General features: G+C 44.2%; 1 protein-coding gene across 6 annotated transcripts in view; it reads left to right on the forward strand.

Annotated features, from left to right (window-relative positions):
- Positions 1 to 22572, forward strand: part of ADGRG2 (adhesion G protein-coupled receptor G2) — a 98862-nt gene that overhangs the window by 56379 nt on the left and 19911 nt on the right. For all 6 annotated transcript variants that reach the window (XM_054006632.1, XM_054006640.1, XM_054006622.1 and 3 more), the window contains 13 exons: positions 2006 to 2079; positions 3473 to 3512; positions 3661 to 3695; positions 5542 to 5639; positions 6285 to 6351; positions 6940 to 7463; positions 13058 to 13244; positions 13587 to 13743; positions 17865 to 18008; positions 18266 to 18388; positions 20136 to 20181; positions 20302 to 20405; positions 20670 to 20794. In XM_054006632.1, the coding sequence (XP_053862607.1) occupies positions 2006 to 2079; positions 3473 to 3512; positions 3661 to 3695; positions 5542 to 5639; positions 6285 to 6351; positions 6940 to 7463; positions 13058 to 13244; positions 13587 to 13743; positions 17865 to 18008; positions 18266 to 18388; positions 20136 to 20181; positions 20302 to 20405; positions 20670 to 20794 (1724 nt within the window). The remainder of the gene's footprint in view (positions 1 to 2005; positions 2080 to 3472; positions 3513 to 3660; positions 3696 to 5541; positions 5640 to 6284; positions 6352 to 6939; positions 7464 to 13057; positions 13245 to 13586; positions 13744 to 17864; positions 18009 to 18265; positions 18389 to 20135; positions 20182 to 20301; positions 20406 to 20669; positions 20795 to 22572) is intronic.

Raw genomic sequence — 22572 nt, forward strand, 5'->3', positions numbered from 1 at the left:
AAGAATTTTTTATCCATTATCCATTCTATCCATTTAAATTATTCTTATCCTAATATGATTTTTAAAATGTTTTGTAAATTGTTAACTCTTATATCACAATTTGCTTCACGATCGCTAATGGTTCCTTTGGTACCATATCAGTGTACTAGATGCCCGATGTCCATTTCAGCAAAATGTCCACTATGTGCAGTAAACATAGAAATATCAGTTGTTTGTGTGATGCTTCACGGGGGTACCCAGGGCTGTGATGCACCTGGCCATGACCTGCCCTGAGTGTGAGGAAGTCTTGTCTGTGCCAGCTCCCTTTCTCCACTGACCATGGACAGCACAAGCGCTCCCCATGAGGCTTCACAGACTCCGCTGTTAATTTACAGGTTAGTAAATGGTAAACTGCAGCTCTCGAGTGTCTCCCTGAAGTGTGCAGCCCTGGTCCACTGCTTCCAAAGAAACAGTACACCCCAGCTTACCAGTTCCACTTCAGATCACCACTACACTTAGTACAGAGCGGTTAGATAAGTTTGTAGGGAAATCAAGTATTAGTTTATTTAACGAAGCATAGTGATTCAAGTAATAGCAAGTAGATGTGTTGGAAACAAATAGTTACATATAAAATAAAATAAAACACATTCCAGACTAACCGAGTATTGCTCACCCAAAGTCCTTCAGTGGTTTAGAGCCAGGCTTGGATGACCCTCCTTACACGAGACAAGCATGCTGTCAGCTTGCCTTCTCGGTGAAAGATTCAGTGTGTTTTTTTGAGATATATCAGTCCTATCATTCATCTTTATTCATAAACCTGTTGTTTATTTATTCCTGTAGATTTCCTCTTGTAGATTTCACAGTCTCTTCTTTTGCCTGTGACTCAGTATGCAAATAGACCTACACTGGGAGGCGTACAATAGACAAATGGCCAGATAGAGCCATAGGTGTCTGTTACCTCCTGCCTGAAAGGAGAATTTCTCGGGTATGTCACTTCCGGGTGAGAGGGGCAGTGGGTATCATTGGCCAGGGAAGGCTAAGCCTTCCCTGGCCCAGGCTGTGGCACTGCCCATGCTCCCCCCAAAGCCAGCAGAGCTCAGCTCCAGGCTCGGCCAGCAGTGAGGGGCTGGGGCAACCAGGGTCGAGCCCACCAGTGTGACCAGCGGGAGTTGGACCAGCCAGGGTAGCCCAGGGCAGCTCAGGTATCAGGCCAGCCAGTAGGGGTCGGGCCAGCTGGGGCAGCTCGGACTGGCATAGCTGTCATGGCTTGGGCTGGCCCGGGGGTTGGGTGGGGCTGGCCAGGGTCAGGTTGGCTGGGATGGTTTGGGCAGCCCGGGGATCAGGCACGCCAGTGTGGCTGGGGACGGCCAGTGGGGGTTGGGCCAGCCTGGGTCGCTGGGGGCAGCTCAGGTATCGGGCCTGCTGGCAGCGGTTGGGCCAGCTGGGGCAGGCCAGAGCAGCTGGGGTGGGCTGGTCGGCACAGCTTGGGTTGTGGAATGCTTGGGGCTCCAGATGCAGGGAGAGGAGGGAATCAGGGAGGTGGGGCCTCAGGCGGAAGGGATGGGGCCGGCGGACTAGCCTCCCCAAAGGGCGGGTTCACCTGCTGCCCCTATATGGTCACCTTCCTTAACTCCAAGACCTTAAGAATATTGTTTTCAGTATAGTTATATAATTCCTTAAATATTCTCCATACATAAATTTTACAATGATTATGAATACCAGTGGGTTACTGGTTTTCAGTAGACACCTCACATGCCACCCTTCGGTGAACTATCATGCATATATCTGGCCCAGAGGATCCCTGAAAAATCCTATATATCCCCTGTGCTCTCTGCCAGTTGGCATCCAGTTGTTCCTGGGTCACAGTTGTTAAGATTTCTGTTAAAACATGTTTTAAAGTGTGCTCATGATGAATGCTTTTAACCTTTGCAATTTCAGACTGTTGGGTTGAGTAAGATGTGCATTTTTTAAAAATGATATAAGAATTATAATTTTTAATTATTATTTGAATCTGTGTTTCTAACAGATTGATGATGTAACCAGTAGCAATAAAGTCGCAAAATTAATTCCATTTATAACACCTACTCTACAAGAATCAAAGTAAGTAACTTATAACTATCATCATAAATTGACTCTTCCAATTCTGTGGAATCCTGTTTGTATTTAAGATTAAGTGAGAACTGTTATATCATCAGCAGGCTTTTCACTTCTCATTATTCCTGTATTTATTCTAGAATGAATAATATTTTAAGGAATGCATAAGGAATTTCAGTATTTTCTCACAGCATGGGTAAAATTTACATTGCTTAGACTATTCTTAGTTTTATTTATTGGTGTTTTGATATTTTACTAATAGTATTATTTGCTATCCTTATTTAGACTTTTATCCTGCAACTTCAGTGAGGCTCCACACAGATGCAGGGGTCTATCTTTGCAGGATCAGGGCCTTAGTAAGAAAATAACAAAGTGTGTTGAAGTTGTGTGAAATTCACCATGTTTACTGGCAGGCTGATTAAAGGGGAAATATCTGATCACTTATTTGTTGTCAGCTGTGAATTCAAATGTGGGTGTTCATCAGAAAAACATGGTTGACGCAGTTTTGGTCTCATTCTGCTTAGAAAATGAAATGTTGTGCTTATGATTGCCTACATTCATTTGTCACATTCACCTTGTTCTGTTTTAGACTCTGGTGCCATGTTTTCTTTCATAATATTCCAAAGATATGTACTTTGCTTTCTTTGCAAACATCCAAAACTCTTGGTTAGGCAAAACAAAGCTGATAAGATCATTTTCCTAGCCCATTACTCTGGTCAAATTCCCCCCTCTTTGACTCTCTCTGCTGGCTCTTCCTGTTTTACTGCATCAAATTCAAAGTTGGAGTGGCATAGGTTTGAGCAAGGTTGAAGTGGTAAGCTATACATTGGAATTCAGAAAAATTCCCTTGCAAGTTGGTGCTTATTCTATAGTTGAGGGACAGATCTTGTTTACAGAAGGAGCCTGTATGTCTCTTCTGTTCCTAAGCCCTGCTTCAGTTACAAGTTCTCATTGTGTTCCACATACTTGCTTGTTAGCAGAACACAAGTCAGAAATTGTCTGTTGCTCAATATTAAATTACTTTAAAATAAGTGAATTGATAATAAAATACATTTATATGGGTGTGATGACAGAGGATTAAACTTAAATTCCTCTGACATTGTCAAGTACCAAACAGGAATTACAGGGCTTCATCCAAAATGCCAACCAATTATTTTGTTAACAAATACTGTTTACTATAAGATTAGACATTTGCACCTTTAAAGTAATTATACAGTTTTAAAATATGATTTTGAGTTAGCATGTTAGGAAATCATTGCCAAGTAAATTTCAAAGAACAATTGAAGAAATATTATATATCTTAACATTCTTTTAGTTCCTACCATTTTAACTTCTGTGAATATCTTCTTTATAAACATAAGTAGAATCCACCATTTATAGTTAACCTTTGCTTTTAAAGAATTTCAGAATTCAACAAAACATTGCAGGAACTAAGCGAGGTAAGCACTTTTATTTGTGTGCTTATTTGTTATTATAGCTATTTGGAAAAGTGCACTTCCTATTTATTTCTGACATTCTCAGTATCTGATGATTAAATATGTTTTCTATTGGAAGAATATTTTACTTTTATTTTATTTTTCCTTACAGTCTTCTGTTATGGAGTGTGCTGCAGAAAACCAAAGGTCTGCCATGTTAAAGTTTTAAATAATAATTTTACCCCTAAGGTCCCTGTACTGTATAGTGTACAAAAAATGGATATGTAGTAGAACTGAGCCAAACTAACTAGGAAATCAAATGTGGGGCTGATCTTGCCTCAATTGAAGTACATGGAAACAGGATTGAGGACCCATGTATACAGACTCAGGGACAGAGAGACCCTGGATCAAATCCATTATCATTATCCATAATCCCATTGAAGTCACTTTGGATTTACCCCAAAGTGTCAGAGAAGGGAGGAAGATTGGCTAGAGTACATCTTTAGGGACCATTGCCAGTTAGTGCAGGTTAGGATAACTGCCAGGATAGGCTAATCTGCAACATGGTAGGTAATAGGGCAGAGGATCAAGGAACTGTAACTAGCTCCTTGACAGTTTTGTTCCTTCCCCTCCCCCCCGCCTGCCCGCAGCTTTGTTCATGCAGCATAAAATGCCCACCCTTTCTCAGTGGAGAAGAGGATTTGACCAGACCAGCAGGGAGGAAGACCGAAGGGATGGCACTGAAGATAGAACAGGACATTTGTCCCACCCACCACGCCCAATTTGCCAGTTAGTAGGGGGATAGCTGATCATTTTTTGGTCAGCCACACATATCCCCAGCCCTGGATTATAATGCTTCTTCTCTAGACATGGGCACCATCTTTGCTGGCACTTAATGACTTTCTAGCCTCCCTCTCTGCGAGTTATTGGTCTTGAAGTAGGGTTGCCAACTTTGGTTGGATTTATTCCTGGAGGTTTCATCAGATGACAATCTTTAATTAAAGATTAATCTTTAATTTCTGGAGACTCCAGAACAATCCTGGAGGGTTGGCAACCGTATCTTGAAGGTGGCATAATTTTGTTTTATGTACTGTGGGCCTAGCCAGAATGCCCCTCTGTGGGATCTGGAAGGATTTTTCCCTCCAGGCAGAACTGGCTGATGTCCTGAGAGTATTTTGACTTTTTCACATCTTCTGGGAGGCTTGGATTGGGAGGAAGGACATTTGAATTGTTTCCACTGTTGCTCAGTATGAGGTAGGGTAGTTGCTGACTGGCATGCTCCTGGGGTAATCTGATTTTGCTGGGGATTAGAAGGGAAGTCTCTTAAATCTAGTGCAGATCAAAAAATTCCTAGTCTCTACCTTCATTTGTATGAGGGGGGCAACTGGTTAGATCCCACAAATGACAGTGAGATCAGGCAGAGGCTGGCTGATTTCTTGTTTGGGGTTATGATGTCAGGAGCGCCACCAGCTTTTCTGCCGCCCTAGGCGGCGGAAGGTCCCGCCCTGAAATGCTGCCCCCCACAGAGGCGGCGGAAGGTCCTGCCGCCGAAATACCGCTGTGGTCGCCGCCCCCCAAATTGTAGCACCCTAGGCGACCGCCTAGGTCGCCTAATAGATTGTGCCAACCCTGTATGATGTAAAGCCATGATCTCTTGCACTGGCCCCTTATTTTGAGTGGTAAGATTTGGGGTACTGGTCTCATCAGGATTACTTTGGCTAAACAAAAGTTTCAGCCTGTCACTTAAACTCAGTCACTGTGTTGTGTCTTCATTCACCTACTTGTCTGGCTTAACTGAGTGCAGTGGAGAATCTGGCCTTAAGACTTCGTTGGTGTCTGTGGAACAAGGAGAGAGTAAACCAGCACAAAGTGATACTTTTGTTCTCTCTATTTTTAAAGTGAAAAGGATAGGTTATTAGCATAATAATAGTCCTCAGATTTGAAAATAGGTTGGGAAAATGGTACTTGAATTCAGATATTGGCAGTATTTCTGTCTACAACATATAAAGTTAAATCTGTTTCTTGTTTACAATTAATTTTCTTCTCATTGCAGTATATCAGTCTGTAAGTTTATAGTAAAGCTGGCCAAGTCTGTTAATATAAGCAATTTAATAGCACGTTTAAAAGACAGAGCAGATATACGCCAAATTGGTAAGTTGTCTTTAATATATTTTTATTACAGTGTCCCTCTTCAGTCTAAGGATACTAATTTTAAAGATGGCCTGTAAATGTTTTAACAAAAAAGAAGCAAATGTATTTTTAAAATAAAAGCATTAATTAAAGTTAGTTGCAGGTACAGTATATGTGAAGTGTCTCTCTGCCATGTTTCCTATTTTGGATATTCAGACATGGAATGTATTTAGTGTTTGTATTTATTGGGGAGATTTTGTGTTAGAAAAACTGCTGATTAAGTTTGTACAACAAATTAACGAAGGACAGGCTGCCGCACTACTTGATAAAGTACAGGTATTTTTATGGTAGTGGGTCATGCTATCTTTTTTAAAATCACAAGTCTTGAAGTTGTGCATTCTACACTCCATTTGTTTGCAACATGCCAAAAGAGCCATCTCCACTGTCTGTGACAGCTTGTGCCACTCTGCAATGATGCAATGGTGTACTAATATTTATATTGATTTATTACATGATTATGAATGTGAAAAAAAGCTTGACAAACTATCTCAAAATGCTTTATGGAATTTAAATGGTCAAAATATGATTTTCAACAATTGTATATAATGGCTATGAATGCTACTGGACAAATCAGGATAATGCTTTTTTGTGTCTTTGTCACCATAGACCTGTGCTTCTGTTCAGCTCTGCAATCTTGGCCCTCAACTGCTGAAGAGTTACAAATATTGCCATGGTAAGTATAAATAACAAAGGCTGCCTTTCCTATTTAAGGAATATTCTGATTTTTAGTTTGGGATGCACTAGCAAACACCCCAGCCACAACATAACAATTGGGAAGGGAATCTCCATAAGTAAAAGCCATTGGAATTTTCCTCTCCTTTTAGCTCTCTCACATGGGGTTTCCCACATGCTATAAGGTCCAAAGTCCAGATATCATCCACAAAGTAGGCACCCAACATAGTGTTGCTATTACAATACCTAAATTACTGGTGAACATTTAACAAAAATAGAATTCAGAATTTGCATCCTCAAACCGTGATAAATTAACAGTATTTGTTGCCAGAGTACCACAGTCATCTGATATGATGCACTATTGTAATAATCAACAGAGGGTCCTGTGGCACCTTTAAGACTAACAGAAGTGCCACAGGACCCTCTGTTGCTTTTTACAGATTCAGACTAACACGGCTACCCCTTTGATATTGTAATGATGTTATTTAAAAGGTTTCCTTTACTGAAGCCTTATTAAATTGTGTTCTTTAATATATAAACAATGCTAAGCTTGCCACAACTTTCATACCATTCTTTTATTTTTCTATAGTTATGGACAAGTCACAGTTGGATGTGCTGCCACTTCCAAACTTGGCCCTTCAGCTTCTCCTACTGCTTCTTCCAGTAAAACTTCTATTGACAGACCTCCTCATGATATTCATCCCCCCAAACATACCACTGTTTTTTCTCCTCCTCTTTCAACCAGACATAACACTACAAATCATCTTTTGACCAACCTTATTGCTACGCATTCCACCATACCTACTACAATTCCCCCTGCTACTCCTTCTCCTACACACACCACTACAATTTCCCCTGCTACATCTTCTCCTACAAGTACCGTTAGCATTCCTATGTCTTTCACCAAACATTTCACTACATCTCTCACCAAATCTACCACAATTTCTCTTCCTACATCTCCAACCAAACCTGCTACTGTAGTTCCTTCTGCCATTCCTTCAACCAAACCTATAAATGTGTCTTCTGCTCCTTCCACTGAACCTACCATCCTCTCGCCTCCTGGTATTCATTCGACCACTGATAGCCAAGCTACCGGGGCCAATGTTACAACAGGTAAATATGACAAGCTGATAGATTGGCATCTTTTGTCTGAGGGAGTTTTTTTCCCCCTCACAGAACTGAGATCTTACCCGTTTAATAAAGTTTCAAAACTGATTTAAGTAACATAGTTCTGAAAGAGCCTTGTGCTGTTAAGAATCTTAAGAAAACCTAATAGAGTACAGAACTCTCTTTGGGAGAGGTTCTGCCACCCTTACTCATGTTGACTAGTGCCTTACTCTACAAGTAGCCCCATTGATAACAATAGGAGTTAAGGCTCTATGTGACCGGTTTCTAGCACCACACATTGGATAGGCAAAATGCAGTAAACAAATAAGAGTGACAGAACTGGGCAGAAAAGTCTTGAAATAAGTTTGAATTTAAAATAAGTCTTCATGATTTTAGAGGCTTTTATGCTTCAGTGAAAAAACATAGCAAAAAAAAATAACCAAAACAAAACAACAACAAAAGACCAGAAGAGGGATGGGGGAGGGGGGGGAAAGAATATATTTTCAATCCTGCAACTAAATGTATTCTTCAGATAAATTACCAACTGCTTTCATATATTTCTCTTCTTTTTTTCCCTTAAAAGAAAGGGATTCGGAGTCATGGCAAAGAATTCTCAGTTGCGGCCATAAAAAAAAAAAAAAAACGCTTTGTGGAAACAAAGCAAAATTATCCATCAATACTAGATCCTCCTTAAAAAGTTGAAACTGGGTGGGAATATCCTCTGAGATTTTAGATATTTATGTTTGTGTGAGTATGTTGTCTCTGAAATCCCTACTCTGGATCTTATCCTACTCCCACTGAAGTCAAAAGATAAAACTTCCAGAAAATAGTTAATTAAAATGTCATTAAAGGCCAGACATATCATCAAATGTGCCTGGTCTACTGAAGACCACTGCGCCAGCCAGAGTGACCATGGCTGATGGCATCATACCAGACATTGTAGAGAGAAGTTCCCAGATCTGACTCAGTCCTGTGAATCCATGAATCTCTGGGGTGGCCCCTCAGGCAACATCAGGTAGAATCCAGGCATACACCCCTTTGTATGTCGATGGAGAGTTTGAGAGCATGGTGTGCTGGGATATCCTGGCGACATGGCAGAGGAATATGCAATGCTGATTTTGAATACAGTGAATGACTGGAGGAAGGGCAGATCTCTGCAAGATTATGGTATTTTGCACAAGTCAAACCACTTTATGCTCAGGATTTGGTGATGACAGCGCATATGGAATGCCTCTAGCTCTCCAAGTCTGCCTGTAAGAGAGTCCAAGTTTCTGACCGATATAGCAGTATGGCAGTACACAAGTTTGATAGATCCTGAACTTTGTCTCAGCGCAGAGATATTTTTGCATCCATAGGCAAAGCATGAACTTCATGTAGGAGGTGGTGAGACCTATTTGTCAGAGGACATCTGGTTTGCTGTAACAGTTTGAACTCAGTTTGTGGCCTAGGTAGATGAACTCATTGGCGCTGTCCATGGTGCTCGACCCCATCTTTATTGAGGATTCTGGTGGCCCAGCTCCAAGGTTCTGGACATTGGTCTTCTGCCATGAGACATTCAACTCCACGGTGTGGGCAGCATCTCGGAAACTTTGAAGGCAGGGTGGAAATTCTCTGGCTTTCCCACAAATAGGACAGCATCATAGGCATAATCTTGGTCAATGAACGTGACTTGACCAACCTTGATTCCGATGTTTGGAGTGGGAAATCCTAGTATTCAGTCAATAGCTCAGCAGAAGGCTGCCAGGGAGAGAACACACCTCTGCTGCACAGCTGACGTTGTGCAGAAAGCCATGAACCAATGCACACTTTCACAATGGTACCAGGGTGAAGATCGTGCACTTGGAACTCCAGCTCCTTTTAGTGTGAACCTGTCAACCAGATCAAAAGCTGACCTGGGATGAAAGTGCTGACCTGTCAACCAGATCAAAAGCCATATATTGATGGCAATATATGCCGTGTGAAGTGGGTGGTTAAATTCTTGGTGCATCTCAGCTGGAGGGTAAAGGACAGTCCCATAGTGAAACCTGATTGCTGTGGAAGTCTATTAAAAAGTGGCTGCATCCTACCAAGCAGAATGCGAGCAAAGATCTTTCCAGGGACCGATAGCAGTAAGATCAGCCTGTAGATGCCACACTCAGTGCAAGATCCTTTACCCTTGCAAAGGGACACTATGATGTAGTCTTTCCATTCTGCTGGTACTCTCCCTGATGCCCACTTTTAAAAACAATTGGTGAAGATCAATGCACCTCTTGTCATGACCAGCACATGGGCGGTCTGGCCTAGTGGGTAGGACCAGGAGACTAGTCTAGTGGTCAGCACAGGAGTAGGGCCTGATAGCGGAGCAGGAGTTGGGATCCATGAATCGGGATGCAGGAGTCAGAAACCAGGAGTCAAGCTGAAGGTCAGAACCACAGTCAGGAATCAGAGGTGTAGTCGGAGACTGTAGCTCGAGTCAGGGATCAGGGTCAAGCAAAGGGGCAGAGCCGAAGAACAGAGGCAGGGTCAGAAGCAGGGAATTGAGAGTGGGGTCTGTTATAGCAGCACCCCAGGTACTGAAGGGTTGCACAGACTTTCCTCTATGCTTAAATAGTGAGTCTGGACCAATCAGAGGTCATGGAGAGGTGTAGCCAATCAAGTATTCTGTGGAAGGCACTTCTTTTGGTGCTTAGTCTCCTGGGGTTTATAGTACATTGATCATGGTTCTGCTATGATTGCTGGATGGGTGGTGTTGTAGCAGAGGTCACCCAAAGCTCTGCAGACCAAGATACTATCTTCTGGATCCTTATACCTCTGCTCAGCTGTGCCTGATGTAAAGACCATTGAATTCAATGGAAAGATCCTCTCTACATTGGTACAAGAAAAATAGAAGAGTAAAAATAGATAAATGTCAGCGTTACACTTTTTATGGAATTAATATTTTTGGAATTTGGCATATTAAAATAGGGATGCATCTGTCACAGCCTGGCCCAGTACTACACTGTACCGATGCCAGTCTGTTGTGAGTGGACCTAAATGCTGGATCTCAAATGCTTCTTACCCAAATAGGTCTGGGTAGGAACTACTCACTGTTTCTTGCTCTGGGACTCTAAGGCACATACATAGGCTCCATCTGCTTATCTGAGCCCTTCTTGAGATGTGGGACTCCACAGTCCAGGTGCTCCAGACCATGAAACCACTGCCTCAGACCTAGTTCCCAAGTTGCTTATACACACTCCTTCAGAATTCCTCCTAAACTGTGGGAACTGTGGCTTCTTAGTTTAACCCCTTCATGGACAACATGGCAGGAAAGCAGGGAAGGAATTTCTTAATCACAGTCACTTTACTCTTAACAAGCACAAGAGAGTTACAGATCTTTTCAAAATAGCAAGTCCTGAGATGCATCCTCCCCTTGACTAGTCTCACTGCTCCAGTGAGTTTGAAGTTTGTCAGCCCTTCAGACTAGGCAGAGTGCCTCCTGCCTTCTTTCTCTCCAGCCAGTCCTCCTTACATGTAGGGCAGCCAAGATTATACCATAATTATAAATATTTTACCAGTTAATGCATATTTTCTAACAATAGCTCTCAATTTAAGGATATAAAATTAGAATTAGCAGGCTGAAAATTAGAGACTAGTTTAAACAAAACAGGGTCCATTTACACCGGTGCTGAATTTTAATCTTCTTTATATATGTGAATAGTATAATTCCACTGTGATTTAATTAGTGATGAACGTCCACCTTCTGGGCTAGGCTTGCTGTGTGAAAACAAGTTGGGTGAGGTAATATCTTTAATTGGACCAAGTTCTGCTGGAAAAAGATACAAGCTTATGAGCTTACACAAAGCTGCTCTTCTGACCTGAAGAACTCTGTGTAAGCTCGGAAGCTTGTCTCTTTGTCCAAGAGAAGTTGATCCAATAAACAATATTACCTCATCTGCCTCGTCTCTGTATCTTCGGCAGGTCTTCAATGACTCAGCCTTCTGGGCCTAGTCACACACCGTGGAATAGAACAAACCCCTTTCAGGGTATACAGTCTTTAAATTGTTCGGGCCCTGGTATAGGGCATACCCCCTGGGCTTCCTCCCCAAAGACATTGTCTTCCTGGAGCCCTCCCTGGTCTCAGTATTTGCTTAGTCCCCACAGCCAGCCAGGAGCGTCTTCCTATTTCCCCCATTCCCTGCCACACTGAGCTGTCCATGGTCCTGCTGCTCTTCCAGCCAGCTAGGAAAATGGTCAACTCTCTTCCCACTCCAGGCAGCAACTGACTGTTCTGTTTCTGCTGCCGCTTTTTATATGGCCCTCCTGGGCTCTGACTGGCCACTCCAGCAGCTCCTCTGATTGGCTGCTTCCCCTGCAGCCATTGTAGGCTGCTTAGAGGACTTCTCTTCTGCTCTTTTCTGGGGCTGGGCGAGGCAAGGCTATGCAGTCTCCAGCAGGGTCTCCAGACGTAGTCCACCCCTTCACAGTAACCCACCAGTAAGTGTGTTTATAAGTCTGCCTCTGTGCCAGTCTGCAGAGAATACTAATCTGTTATAGCCTTAGCTCTGGAGCCTAGTCTCTTTAATTCAATCCTTAATAACTCATGCAGTTAATTCTGGAGGTCCATGGGTTCAATCCCTGGTACATCAGCCTGGATCAGTGGTCTCTAACCTTTTTACACCCAAGATCACTTTCTGAATTTAAGGGCAACCCAGAATCTACCCCGCCCCTTCCCTAAGGCCCTGTCCCTTCCCCAAAACCCCACCCCGCTCACTCCACCCCCCTTTTTCTCTGTCACTCACTCTCCCCCACCCTCACTCACTTTCACTGGGCTGGGGCAGGGGATTGGGGTTCAGGAGGGGGTGCAGGCTCTGGGCTGGGGCCGAGGGATTCACGGTTTGGGAGGGGGCTCCAGGCTGAGCCTGGGGTAGGGGGTTGGGGTGCAGGAGGGGGTATGGGGTGCTAGCTCCAGGAGGGGGGCTCAGGGCTGGGGGTTGGGGCACAGGCTCCCACCAGGGGCACTTACCTTGGGTTGCTCCTAATCGGTGGTGCAGAGGGGCTAAGGCAGGCTCCCTGTCTGCCCCAGCCCCACTCAGGCACATTGACACCTCCTCCCCATCATGAGCCAGGCCACTGTCCCACCCTGCCAGCCAGTAGTGCACCACATGGCCATGCCACTCCCAGAAAGGACCAATGCACCCTTGCAGCCCCTGGAGGGGACACATTTCTCTGTGCACTGCCCCTTTCTGCAGGCATTGCCCCCACAGCTCCCATTAGCCACCGCTCCCCATTCCTGACCAATGGGAGCTGCGGGGACGGTGCTTCTGGGCAGGAGCAGCGCGAAGAGACACCTGCAGGGCTGCTGGGGCGTGCTGGCCGCTTCCGGGAGTGACATGGGGCCAGAGCAGGCAAGGAGCCTGCCTTAGCGGCAGGCAGCCCCGCTACACCACCACGGCCAGAGATCATGATCAACTAGGAGAGTCTTCAGGGTTGACCAGTCGATCGCAATTGACAGGTTGGTGACCACTGGCCTAGATGGTAGCCATCACATAATGGCTCATTTTTCTCCTCAGGTTTATTCCCTTTGACATACACAATATTCTGATGGTTTTCAATTAATGTACACTATTTTTCTTCTGCCATAGGAAACATTTTGGATAATCTGTCAAATATCACACATACCACGATTAATCCCTCTGAAGTTGAGAGCATAATATCCAAAATGGAAAGTGTTCTGTCAGCCCAGAAAATAGAGCCAAAAGTTGCAAAAGAGATGGTCAACACAATTAGCGATCTCCTAAATGCTCCATTACAATCCCCAATGTCTCAAAGGTATGCATTTTTGTAAACAGATGAACTGAATGTTGTGTTTGTCATCTTGGTAAAGTGATACATTATAGGTAGCTCCTCGAATGATGGGCAAACTATCAGCCTGCACTTTTTTTCCTCGCCCACACTGAAATTTTATATCAGAGGCATGATTCTGATTCCACTGGTTTTACACTGATGTAACTCCATGGCCTTCAGTGGAGTTCCTTCTTATTTACATTGGCATAAGAGAGATCAGAGAAAAGCTGTGATTGTTTTCAGAATATGCTTGGCTTGCTGTTTCACAACCACTTGAAAATGAAGCGATAGGCGCATTGTAATACTAAGCATATTTTGTCTTAACAGAATAATAAAAATAGTGGATGCCATTGGCTTAAAACTGAACTTTTCAACAGAATCCATTAATTTTACCTCCCCGGCCTTGGCTCTAGCAGTCACCAAAGTCCACAGCAGCAACTTCAGCAAAATGTCATTTGCTGTCCAAGATTCATCAGATCTTCAGGTAAAGTCACCTATGATTTTAATCCTTAAACATTTAAATGCAGACTCTTTGTGGATAAAGGGCATTTGTTATATTGAAAAATAGAGAGATTTAATCAAGAGAATCTGAAATCCAGATCTGCCATAGGATATTTGTTAGGCGTGTCTGCTGTAATCAGAGGATCTTTATTAACTAGTTTGCTTCTGAAGTCTTCAAAAGATTTTTTTTAAAATTCTTCCACTAAGACTTATAGGAGAAAAATTCTGTATCGATAAGAAGGGTGTAAGCTACTGTCCTAGCAGAAGCTGATATTTCACTAACAAGCTGTTAGTAAGGGAACAGGCAGAACACCAGAAGGATTTGGCAAAACATCCCCCTACTCCAGCAGCCTAAAAACATGAATAGTTTAATCACCCACCCCCAGAGCATTGAAGAATTTCAAGGAGTTTTGCCAGATGGCCTCACCTGTCAGAAGTGGTATTAGAATTACATTGGCTGCCTGGAAAAGAGCTATTAAGTTGCTTAGTTGATGAATTTCATATATATTTGCCACTCACAGTCAGTTGGCCTTGCCAAGAAAAAAGTGCTTGGAAAGGTTTAACACCGCTTTCTCACTTGAAAGCCTTTCCACCCCCTGATTTTGGGATAATTCTAAAGGGCACACTACAAACCATTAAGGCTTTTTCTGTGAGAGATCAAAAGTTCTCAAATATTAGAGCACTGTTGGTCTTCCCAGGCAAATTGGTAACAGTCTGATTTGAGCAATAAGTGGTACTTATATCCTTCTAGATTATAAATAATGTGAAATAACCGCAAGATCTAAGTTCTGTTTTGTTTTCCTAAAAATGTGTGAAGTATAAGTGTCTGGTGAGACTAGGAAGGAGGTAGTAATGGAAACTTGACATTTGCTACTCCTGGAGGAATTCTGCACCACTGTGCCTGCACAGAATTCATGTGTCCCCCCAGATTTTTTTGCTTCTCCACAGAAAATGATGGGGAAGCAAAGGGAAGCTGCAAGAGCAGTCATGAGCTCCTCCCCAGCAGCGCAGGTGCATCATTTTGGGTGCCTGGAGCAGCTGGTGGAGAGGTAAATCACCAGAAAGGGGGGCAGAGCTGGGATGCCCCAGCGAGTGGTTTCTACCCTGCGCTGGGCTCAGCTGCTAGTCCAGACTGGGCTGGGCAGAACGGGACTTCCTCTTTCCCTGCAAGGAGTGGCCAGGGCTGCGTCAGACCCACCCCCGACCGCAGGAAGCTCTGTACCCCCTCCTGCTTCCTGGCCCAATGCTCCTCAGCCACGGAGGGAGGGGACACTGTACAGGGAGTTACTCCCCCGTCCGCCCAACCCCTGTGCATCCAGAGCCCTTCTGCACCCAGACTACCCCTGCTGAGTCCCCCATACTCGAATTCCCAGCCTGATGAGACCCATCCCTCTGCACCTGGACCACCCTGACAAGCCCTCCACACCCAGATCCCCAACCCACCGAGACCCAACCAGCTGCACCCAGACCCCCACCCCACCAAGCCCCACTTCCCCAGCACCTGGACTCCCCCACCAAACTCCATCCCCCCCACACCTGAACAACTTTCACTTGGATTCCCCCTGCATCTGGAACCCCTTAATGAGCCCCTGTGCATCCAGATCCACTCCACACCCAGTTTGCCCACCAAGCCATCTGCACCCAGATTGCCCCACACAGAACCCTCTCACCCCACATTAAGCCCCTCCACACTTAGATTGTGCCAGGCTGAGCCTGCCTGCCCCACACCTAGGTCAGGGGCCAAGACTGGGCGTATGAGACTTTGTCCCTCTTGCTTGCTATCTTGGTGCATATGGCAGGGAGGGGCAGGGCCCCAGGATGTTTCTGGGGCAGGCCTGGCCCTTGCACTGTGTCAGGGTTGGGTGCAGCCTCACTGCCCAGTCTGTGTCCAGAGGAGTGAGGGAGCATTGCAGGGTGATCTCCCACCTCTATGCAGCCAGTGACCTGTGCTCCCCACTACCATGCTGGAGCCTCCATCTCTCTTTATGGACAATAAAATATGCAAAATTTTAGAATATTGTGTGAATAAATTCTTAAATTTTTTGGTGAAGAATTCCGTCAGGAGTAATTTGGCTAAGTAAATCTCATGATGTACTATAAGGTTTAGGGAACTGGTAATGAGACATGCAGAGCTTTTCAACAAATTTGTATCTAGTCTGGATTAGAGTGATGGAAATGCCTTCGTAAACTTAGCGTCTCGGTGCTAACAGCCTGAGAGGTGAGAGACTGGGTTCTGGAGTTTGAACTACCCTTGCACACTGAGAAGTTACCCCTCCCTGACCTCCAGGGCAGGACTGATGCACATTGTTAGAGCATTGCTGGGAAGCTTGCCCTGCTGTTTCTCGGCCGTGACTGCTCTTTTGATGATACATATGACTTCTGTCTTGAGTTCTGAGAGTCTAACACCTTTCATGAGCTCTAAACTATTACTCTTTTAAGTTGTACAACTACAGTATCTTAGCTTTCTGAGGTGACTAGTATCGCTAACGAGACTAAAACATACTTAATCTTAAAGGTGTACCCCAAAAGTTTAGCTAAAAATTAACATCCTGTTTGTATGATGTTACATCTTTAAGGTCTTGAGAAAACTGAACTACAGTTGATCTGGTTTACCTGCTAGAATGAATGACATCACCAGTACTATAAACAATGGAATAAAAATAAGCAGTTTAAAAAGGAATAATTATTTCAAACCTTTGCTTTGTATAGTCGTAATTAAAGATGAGCCCACACCAAGATCCTAGCTCTGAAGACACCCAAATTTTGAAGGAGTTCAAATTATGATCCTAGATTTAAATCCAAATTTTACAAAATGTCCTTAGTTTTATAATATGCCAAATCAAAATTCTGATCTGCAGACCTTTAAGTTTAGGGCTTGATCTCATCTCCTAGTTATGGTGTAAGATGTCTGGCAGCAAATGATGTTAAAGTTGGGATAATTGTCTCAAATTTTGTTTAAGATGCAGTATTAAACTTCAGTTACAAACAGTGGCTATGTACAGCTCTTTTGGATTCATACAGAAAGGGTTTGGGGATTTCTTTTAAAAAATAAAAACAATTTTGTAGTAAACCTTTAATAACATTGTCATCACTGCCACCTCCTTCCTGATGTCTGGAATTTAAGTAGTTAAATACTTCTGTAAATTTCTGTGCTACAAAATACCAACTTTGGATAAGCTAAAATATATGCGGAACTATACGTCTGTTTCCCAACTCCCTCCTCCTTACCATCTCAGTGTTTCTTATAAAAGCATACATTGTTTTCCCCTCTTCTCTCAGCCCCTGGAATGACTCCTTAAGAGCTAGATTGTTGCTAGCCCCAGTGCAGCTGTGCATGCCCCACCTCCTGCATAGCTCCTACATTAGAGCTACCCAGATTATGGCTCTGGGTCCTTTGCAAAGCACGGTTACCCACAATGCTGATGCTCTGTCCTCATGAGCAAATGGATGGAGCCATAGCTGGGTGCAAGAGCGGAGGTAAATTATTTCTCCCCTGGAGCTAAAGAAGAGCAGGGGATGCAGCTAATAGGGAGGCAAGGTGTGCAACATGAATTTTCACATGGGGCTGGAGAGTGAGCCTGTCCCACATGCACCTGGCAGCAGCAGCTCCTGGTCTGCAGGGCTTGGCCCACCTCCCTGCTCTGGACATTGCAACATGACTCATTGGGTGGGGTAGTGCTGCAACCCCACGTACCATGTTACGATGCCATTCACTCAAATTTGGCTTGGCCACCCTTCCATCACAACAGGTGGGTGGCTGGGCCGAACCTGAATGGCCCTGCAATCACATGCACTAGGGCTCAATGCCAAGAATGGGGAACTGGACCACGCCCAGGGGGACAGGAAGCACCGCTGCTGGGGGTGCATGGGCGGACTTGTTCTCTAGCCCACAACCAATGGTCCCCCCGCCCGCAAGTTGCAAAACCTGGCTCTGCCACTGAGGGGAAATAGTATGATTCTGAGTCATGGTTCCTTCCCAATGGTGCTCCAGGGGTGGCACAGCTATACAAGAGGCTGCTCCTATATTCAGGATTGAGCCTAAGGCACAATCTAATCTTCTGTTAGCAACAAAAATTATTATGCCTTTTTATGTTTAATTTTCAGATTGCTTTAGGGACCCAAGCACCTATAAATAGTGTTGGAGCTATTGCACTGCCTTCCTCATTGCTGACCAACTTGTCTTCTGAAGATATGCCTCTGGCTTCTAGAATTATATTCAACTTTTTTGAAAAGACAACTCCATTTCAGGTAATTTTTGGGGACCCTGTACATGCGGGCTCCTTCATAATAATCTTTAACTCCGTGTTAGAACTGATCGAAAAATGGGGTGGTGAGGGGCAAATGAGCATAAATTTTCACAAAAAGTCATTCCATTTCTAATCAGAAGATTTTAACATTTCAGACATTTTTGCCCAGCTCTAATCATTGCAATAACTGAAATTGTGTGTGTGCATGCTCTATTGTATTTAATTTTTTTCTACTTAGTTACCTTTTTGTTGTTTCAGGATTCTTCACTCGAGAATCTCTCTCTAATCAGTAATGTCATATCATCAAGTGTAGCTAACCTCACGCTTAGCAACTTGAAGGCAAATGTTACTGTCACTCTACAGAACACCAAGCCTATTCAGGTATGACTGAAGTTTTAGCAGTTTACAAAATGCCATTTTACTGACTCACTTAGAATTGTTTTAGCACTTATGCTATGCTGAATATGCAGGCTGCTTCAGTTGCTCTGTGGTTCTTTTGTGGTTTTCTCATCTAAGTTCATTGGCTTCAAAATTTCCAACAGATCTCATGTGAACCAATAATGTTTATTAATTAACATTATGCAAACCATTGATTTGCAGTTATTAGGGATTTCTCTCTATTCTATCAAATTCCTACCCAGCCAGCATATTTTATGGTGTTCCCCCTTAGATGAATGAACATGTCATGAGTGGGGTTTAGGCAGTTATGGCTAATAGGGAAACACTGGGAACATGGCTTTCACCGAGGTAATGCAGCCAGGAAACAGCATTTAGCATATAGCCTTGGCTTGGTCTGTGTGGTTGTCCTTAGATCCACACAGATTTGGGTAATCTATACATTTTGGGGGCTGATATCCCCTGCTTGTTCATGGATGGATTAAAATCTGCCGGTCTCCCAAGAAACATTCTGGGTTGAAACTGGCAGAGATTCCAGTCCCTTGTGTGGGATTTTCCCAAAGCTAGCTCTCTGTAATCAGAACTTGCACTGGTAAAATGTTGAGGCCAATGCAACAATGTAGTATTGTTGTTCATAATAACATTATATATCAGTTACTAGCTGCAATGTTCTAGGATCCACAAGAAAAATACAACACTTTTAAAACTTTAACATTGCAATACTAAAACATGACCAAAAAATCTTTTTTAAAAAAACTAATTCCTTACCAGAGACAAACTTACAGATATCACATATTCTGCCCTTATGTTACGTATCCTAAGATGAAAAGTTCCATTCCCTCCAAACTAAGAGTTTGATTCTGCAGACACTTATGAGTAGCTTGTATTCAGATGAAAAAAGAACAGGAGTACTTGTGGCACCTTAGAGACTAACAAATTTATTAGAGCATAAGCTTTTGTGGACTACAGCCCACTTCTTCGGATGCATATAGAATGGAACCACATTCAGATGAGTAATCCCTTTGAAGCCACAAGTAAGATGTGCAGGGCTGTGATCTGTCACAGGCCAGTACTCTCTCCCCCTGGATTTCTTACTGCAAACTGTCCTCAGCATAAGGCAGCAGTCCCCCAAACCTTTATCTAGTACCCAGGCCCAGGGAAAAGAGAGATCTCACCTCTCAAGCTTCTCTGGCCCTTCCTTTCAGCCTTACCCTCCTATCTCCGCCTGGTTAATTACCTGGTGCTTAACCAATTATCTCAATTTGGCCCTTGTAGGGACCCTTGCAAAGTGCACAGAGTGATGAGTCAGCCTTAGGTGACTCACACTCTGTCACATGGTCCAAGAGGTTAAGATAATATTTACGATGTGAGAAACTTGGAAAGATTAAAATAAAACCTTAAATTCAATCTACACTGTCCATACAGACAACAAAACAGCAGGTAGTTAGGAAAAGCCCCTATTCCTACCACCAATAATAATCCTTCTGCACAAGCTAAGGGCAATAGATCTACTCATATAGCCAAGTTTAGTTTGTTATGTATATCCACATTTGTATAGATGTCCTCATCCATCCACAGTCTGGTACACCTTAGGCTAACATAGAAGAAATAGCTTTTCCTTATTATGTTGTATTGCTATAGACAGTCCTTACTTCTCTGTCCATTTTATACTCATAACTGCCTTACTCATCAACTTATAATTCAGTAAAATGTGTGTATTTTTTTCAAACAGGATAATTTAACAGTTAGATGTGCATTTTGGGACTTTAATAAAAATGGTAAGTATTTGATATCACCATTTCTAAGTGCCATGCCATCTCAGCTGTGTTAACTTTTGTTAAACGTTTTAAGAGATACTGTAAATATTATCCTTAATGGAATCTTGTTATCTGTAACAGGTGGCAAAGGAGGCTGGTCATATGAAGGATGCATGGTTAAAGAAAGGAGAGCAAATGAAACCGTTTGTACATGCAACCACCTCACAAGTTTTGGAGTTTTGCTGGTAATTAGTTATAAATAATACCCCAAACTGGTGCAATTGGATCCCTGATTCAGGAAAGCGCTCATGTACATGCTTAACTTTAAGCAAATGAGGCTGTTGAACTGGGGGCATGACCAATGAAGTCTAAGGGTATGTCTACACTGCAGTTAGACACCCGCAGCTGGCCTGTGCCAGCTGACTTGGGGTCGCCGGGCTTGGGCTAAGGGGATGTTTAACTGTAGAATAGATGTTCGGGCTTAAAGATAATTTCTGTTTTCTTTTTAGGACCTGTCCAGAAATCCTCCTTTATCACCCATCCAGACACTGGTTCTGACTTTTATCACCTATATAGGCTGTGGCATTTCTGCAATTTTTCTTTCTGTTACTCTTGTAACCTACATAGCCTTTGAGTAAGTACCTGCAGAGTTAAACTTACATTATAAACTTGACCATGATTGTCCATAACCACCACCCTGAAGGACAATGGATGAGTCCTTTCTTCTTCAAGTGATTGCACATGTCCATTCCAATCTAGGTGTGTGTGTGCCCCAAGAACAGTCGCCAGAAATTTCTTCCTCCATAGTACCCATCAGGGTGGCACTGGTGTTGTCTGGTGCCGTGTGTTCATAGCACTGGTTTAAAGGGCCCAACTGACCCTGTGCCCCTGTTCCTTCTTACCATCTGTGATGGTCGCTGGAATTGTTCCCCTTGCTACGGTAAGCTTTTCAGTGGACTTCCTTTCTGATTGTTGTATATAGTTTGTTTCCAGTTAGTTAGCAGAGTTTTCTCCATACCCTTCAAGCCCTGTGTCGCCTGCAATAAGACAATGCCCCTGAGTTGTTTGAAATGGTTGGGTGAGGCTCACATTGGGGACTGGAGCCAATTTGCAGGGACTTTAAACCCCGTACCAAGAAGGACTGGCAGGCTAAATTGAAGTTTTGCCTAATGGAGGCAGCACTGAGACCTTCCTCTGAGGTGAGATGGTTGAACTCGGCACCGAGCACTTCAGCGTCACTAAGGAGCGCTTCTCCTATGGTGTGAGAGTCCCAGCACTGTGTGCTAGCCTTGTTGCCGAGGAAATGGCACACGGGGCAGCCAGCCAAGAGGGGATGTTCCCCGAATCCTAAGAAGGCCAGGCATGGAAAGCAGAGCAGAGTGCAATCTAAGGGTACATCTACACTACAGGGGGGAGTCGATTTAAGATACGCAAATTCAGCTACGTGAATAGCGTAGCTGAATTTGACGTATCGCAGCCGACTTACCCCGTTGTGAGGACGGCGGCAAAATCGACTTCTGCGGCTTTCTGTCGGCGGCGCTTACTCCCACCTCCGCTGGTGGAGTAAGAGCGCCGATTCGGGGATCGATTGTCGCGTCCCGACGGGACGCGATAAATCGATCCCCGAGAGGTCGATTTCTACCCGCCGATTCAGGCGGGTAGTGTAGACCTAGCCTAAGTCAGGTCACTCCTCTGTCTTGGCGTCAGTCAGAACTGTTGACTCCAGGCCTTATGTGGGTACCGTTGAGTCTGTTACTGGACGAACCATCGGCACGCGAAGGACAGCACGGCACCGGCGCCACTGAGGTGCTGTCTATACCGGAGGCGTTTGCTGCTGCCAGAGATCTGCTAGTGCTCTCCATACCGCTGTTACTGGCAGTACAGGAACCATTGTTGTTGGTGCTGGTGGCCAGGAGGGAGCACATAGCCCCCAGTGGCTGCTTGGTTCTGTACCCTGCGGTACCGTCTAGAAGAAAACAAACGCAAGCTTCCTCACCTTGGCACTGATATCCAGCACCGGTGAGAACCACACCTCCATGGTCCCGAGAGGAAAGCTCATAGTTGGAATTGGAGGTTGGGCCGTACTCCTCTCAGCAGAGGAGTCACCCCTGTTACCCCTCCAGTCATCCCTGCCCTGCCCTGGACCACAGCACAGGAGTGCCATTGAGTGCTTGGCCTAGTGGTCATTACCTATGCCAATGCAATGGACCTTTTGGAACCCATGGGCATTGCCCTTGATGGTGGGGCCCCATTCGGGATGCTCATTCTTGGTGGCCTCTGAGGGAAGAGCACATCCGTCCCATCAGGCAGCACCTGATCCGGACATTTCGGGCAGGAGTGTCCTGGTGCTTATGGACAACACTGCAGCTGTGTTCAATCTCAACAGGAAGGGAAGGGCTCGCTCTTCCTCCC

Source organism: Malaclemys terrapin, chromosome 1 (assembly GCF_027887155.1).
Source record: "Malaclemys terrapin pileata isolate rMalTer1 chromosome 1, rMalTer1.hap1, whole genome shotgun sequence".
In the NCBI taxonomy this organism is placed as follows: Eukaryota; Metazoa; Chordata; order Testudines; family Emydidae; genus Malaclemys; species Malaclemys terrapin.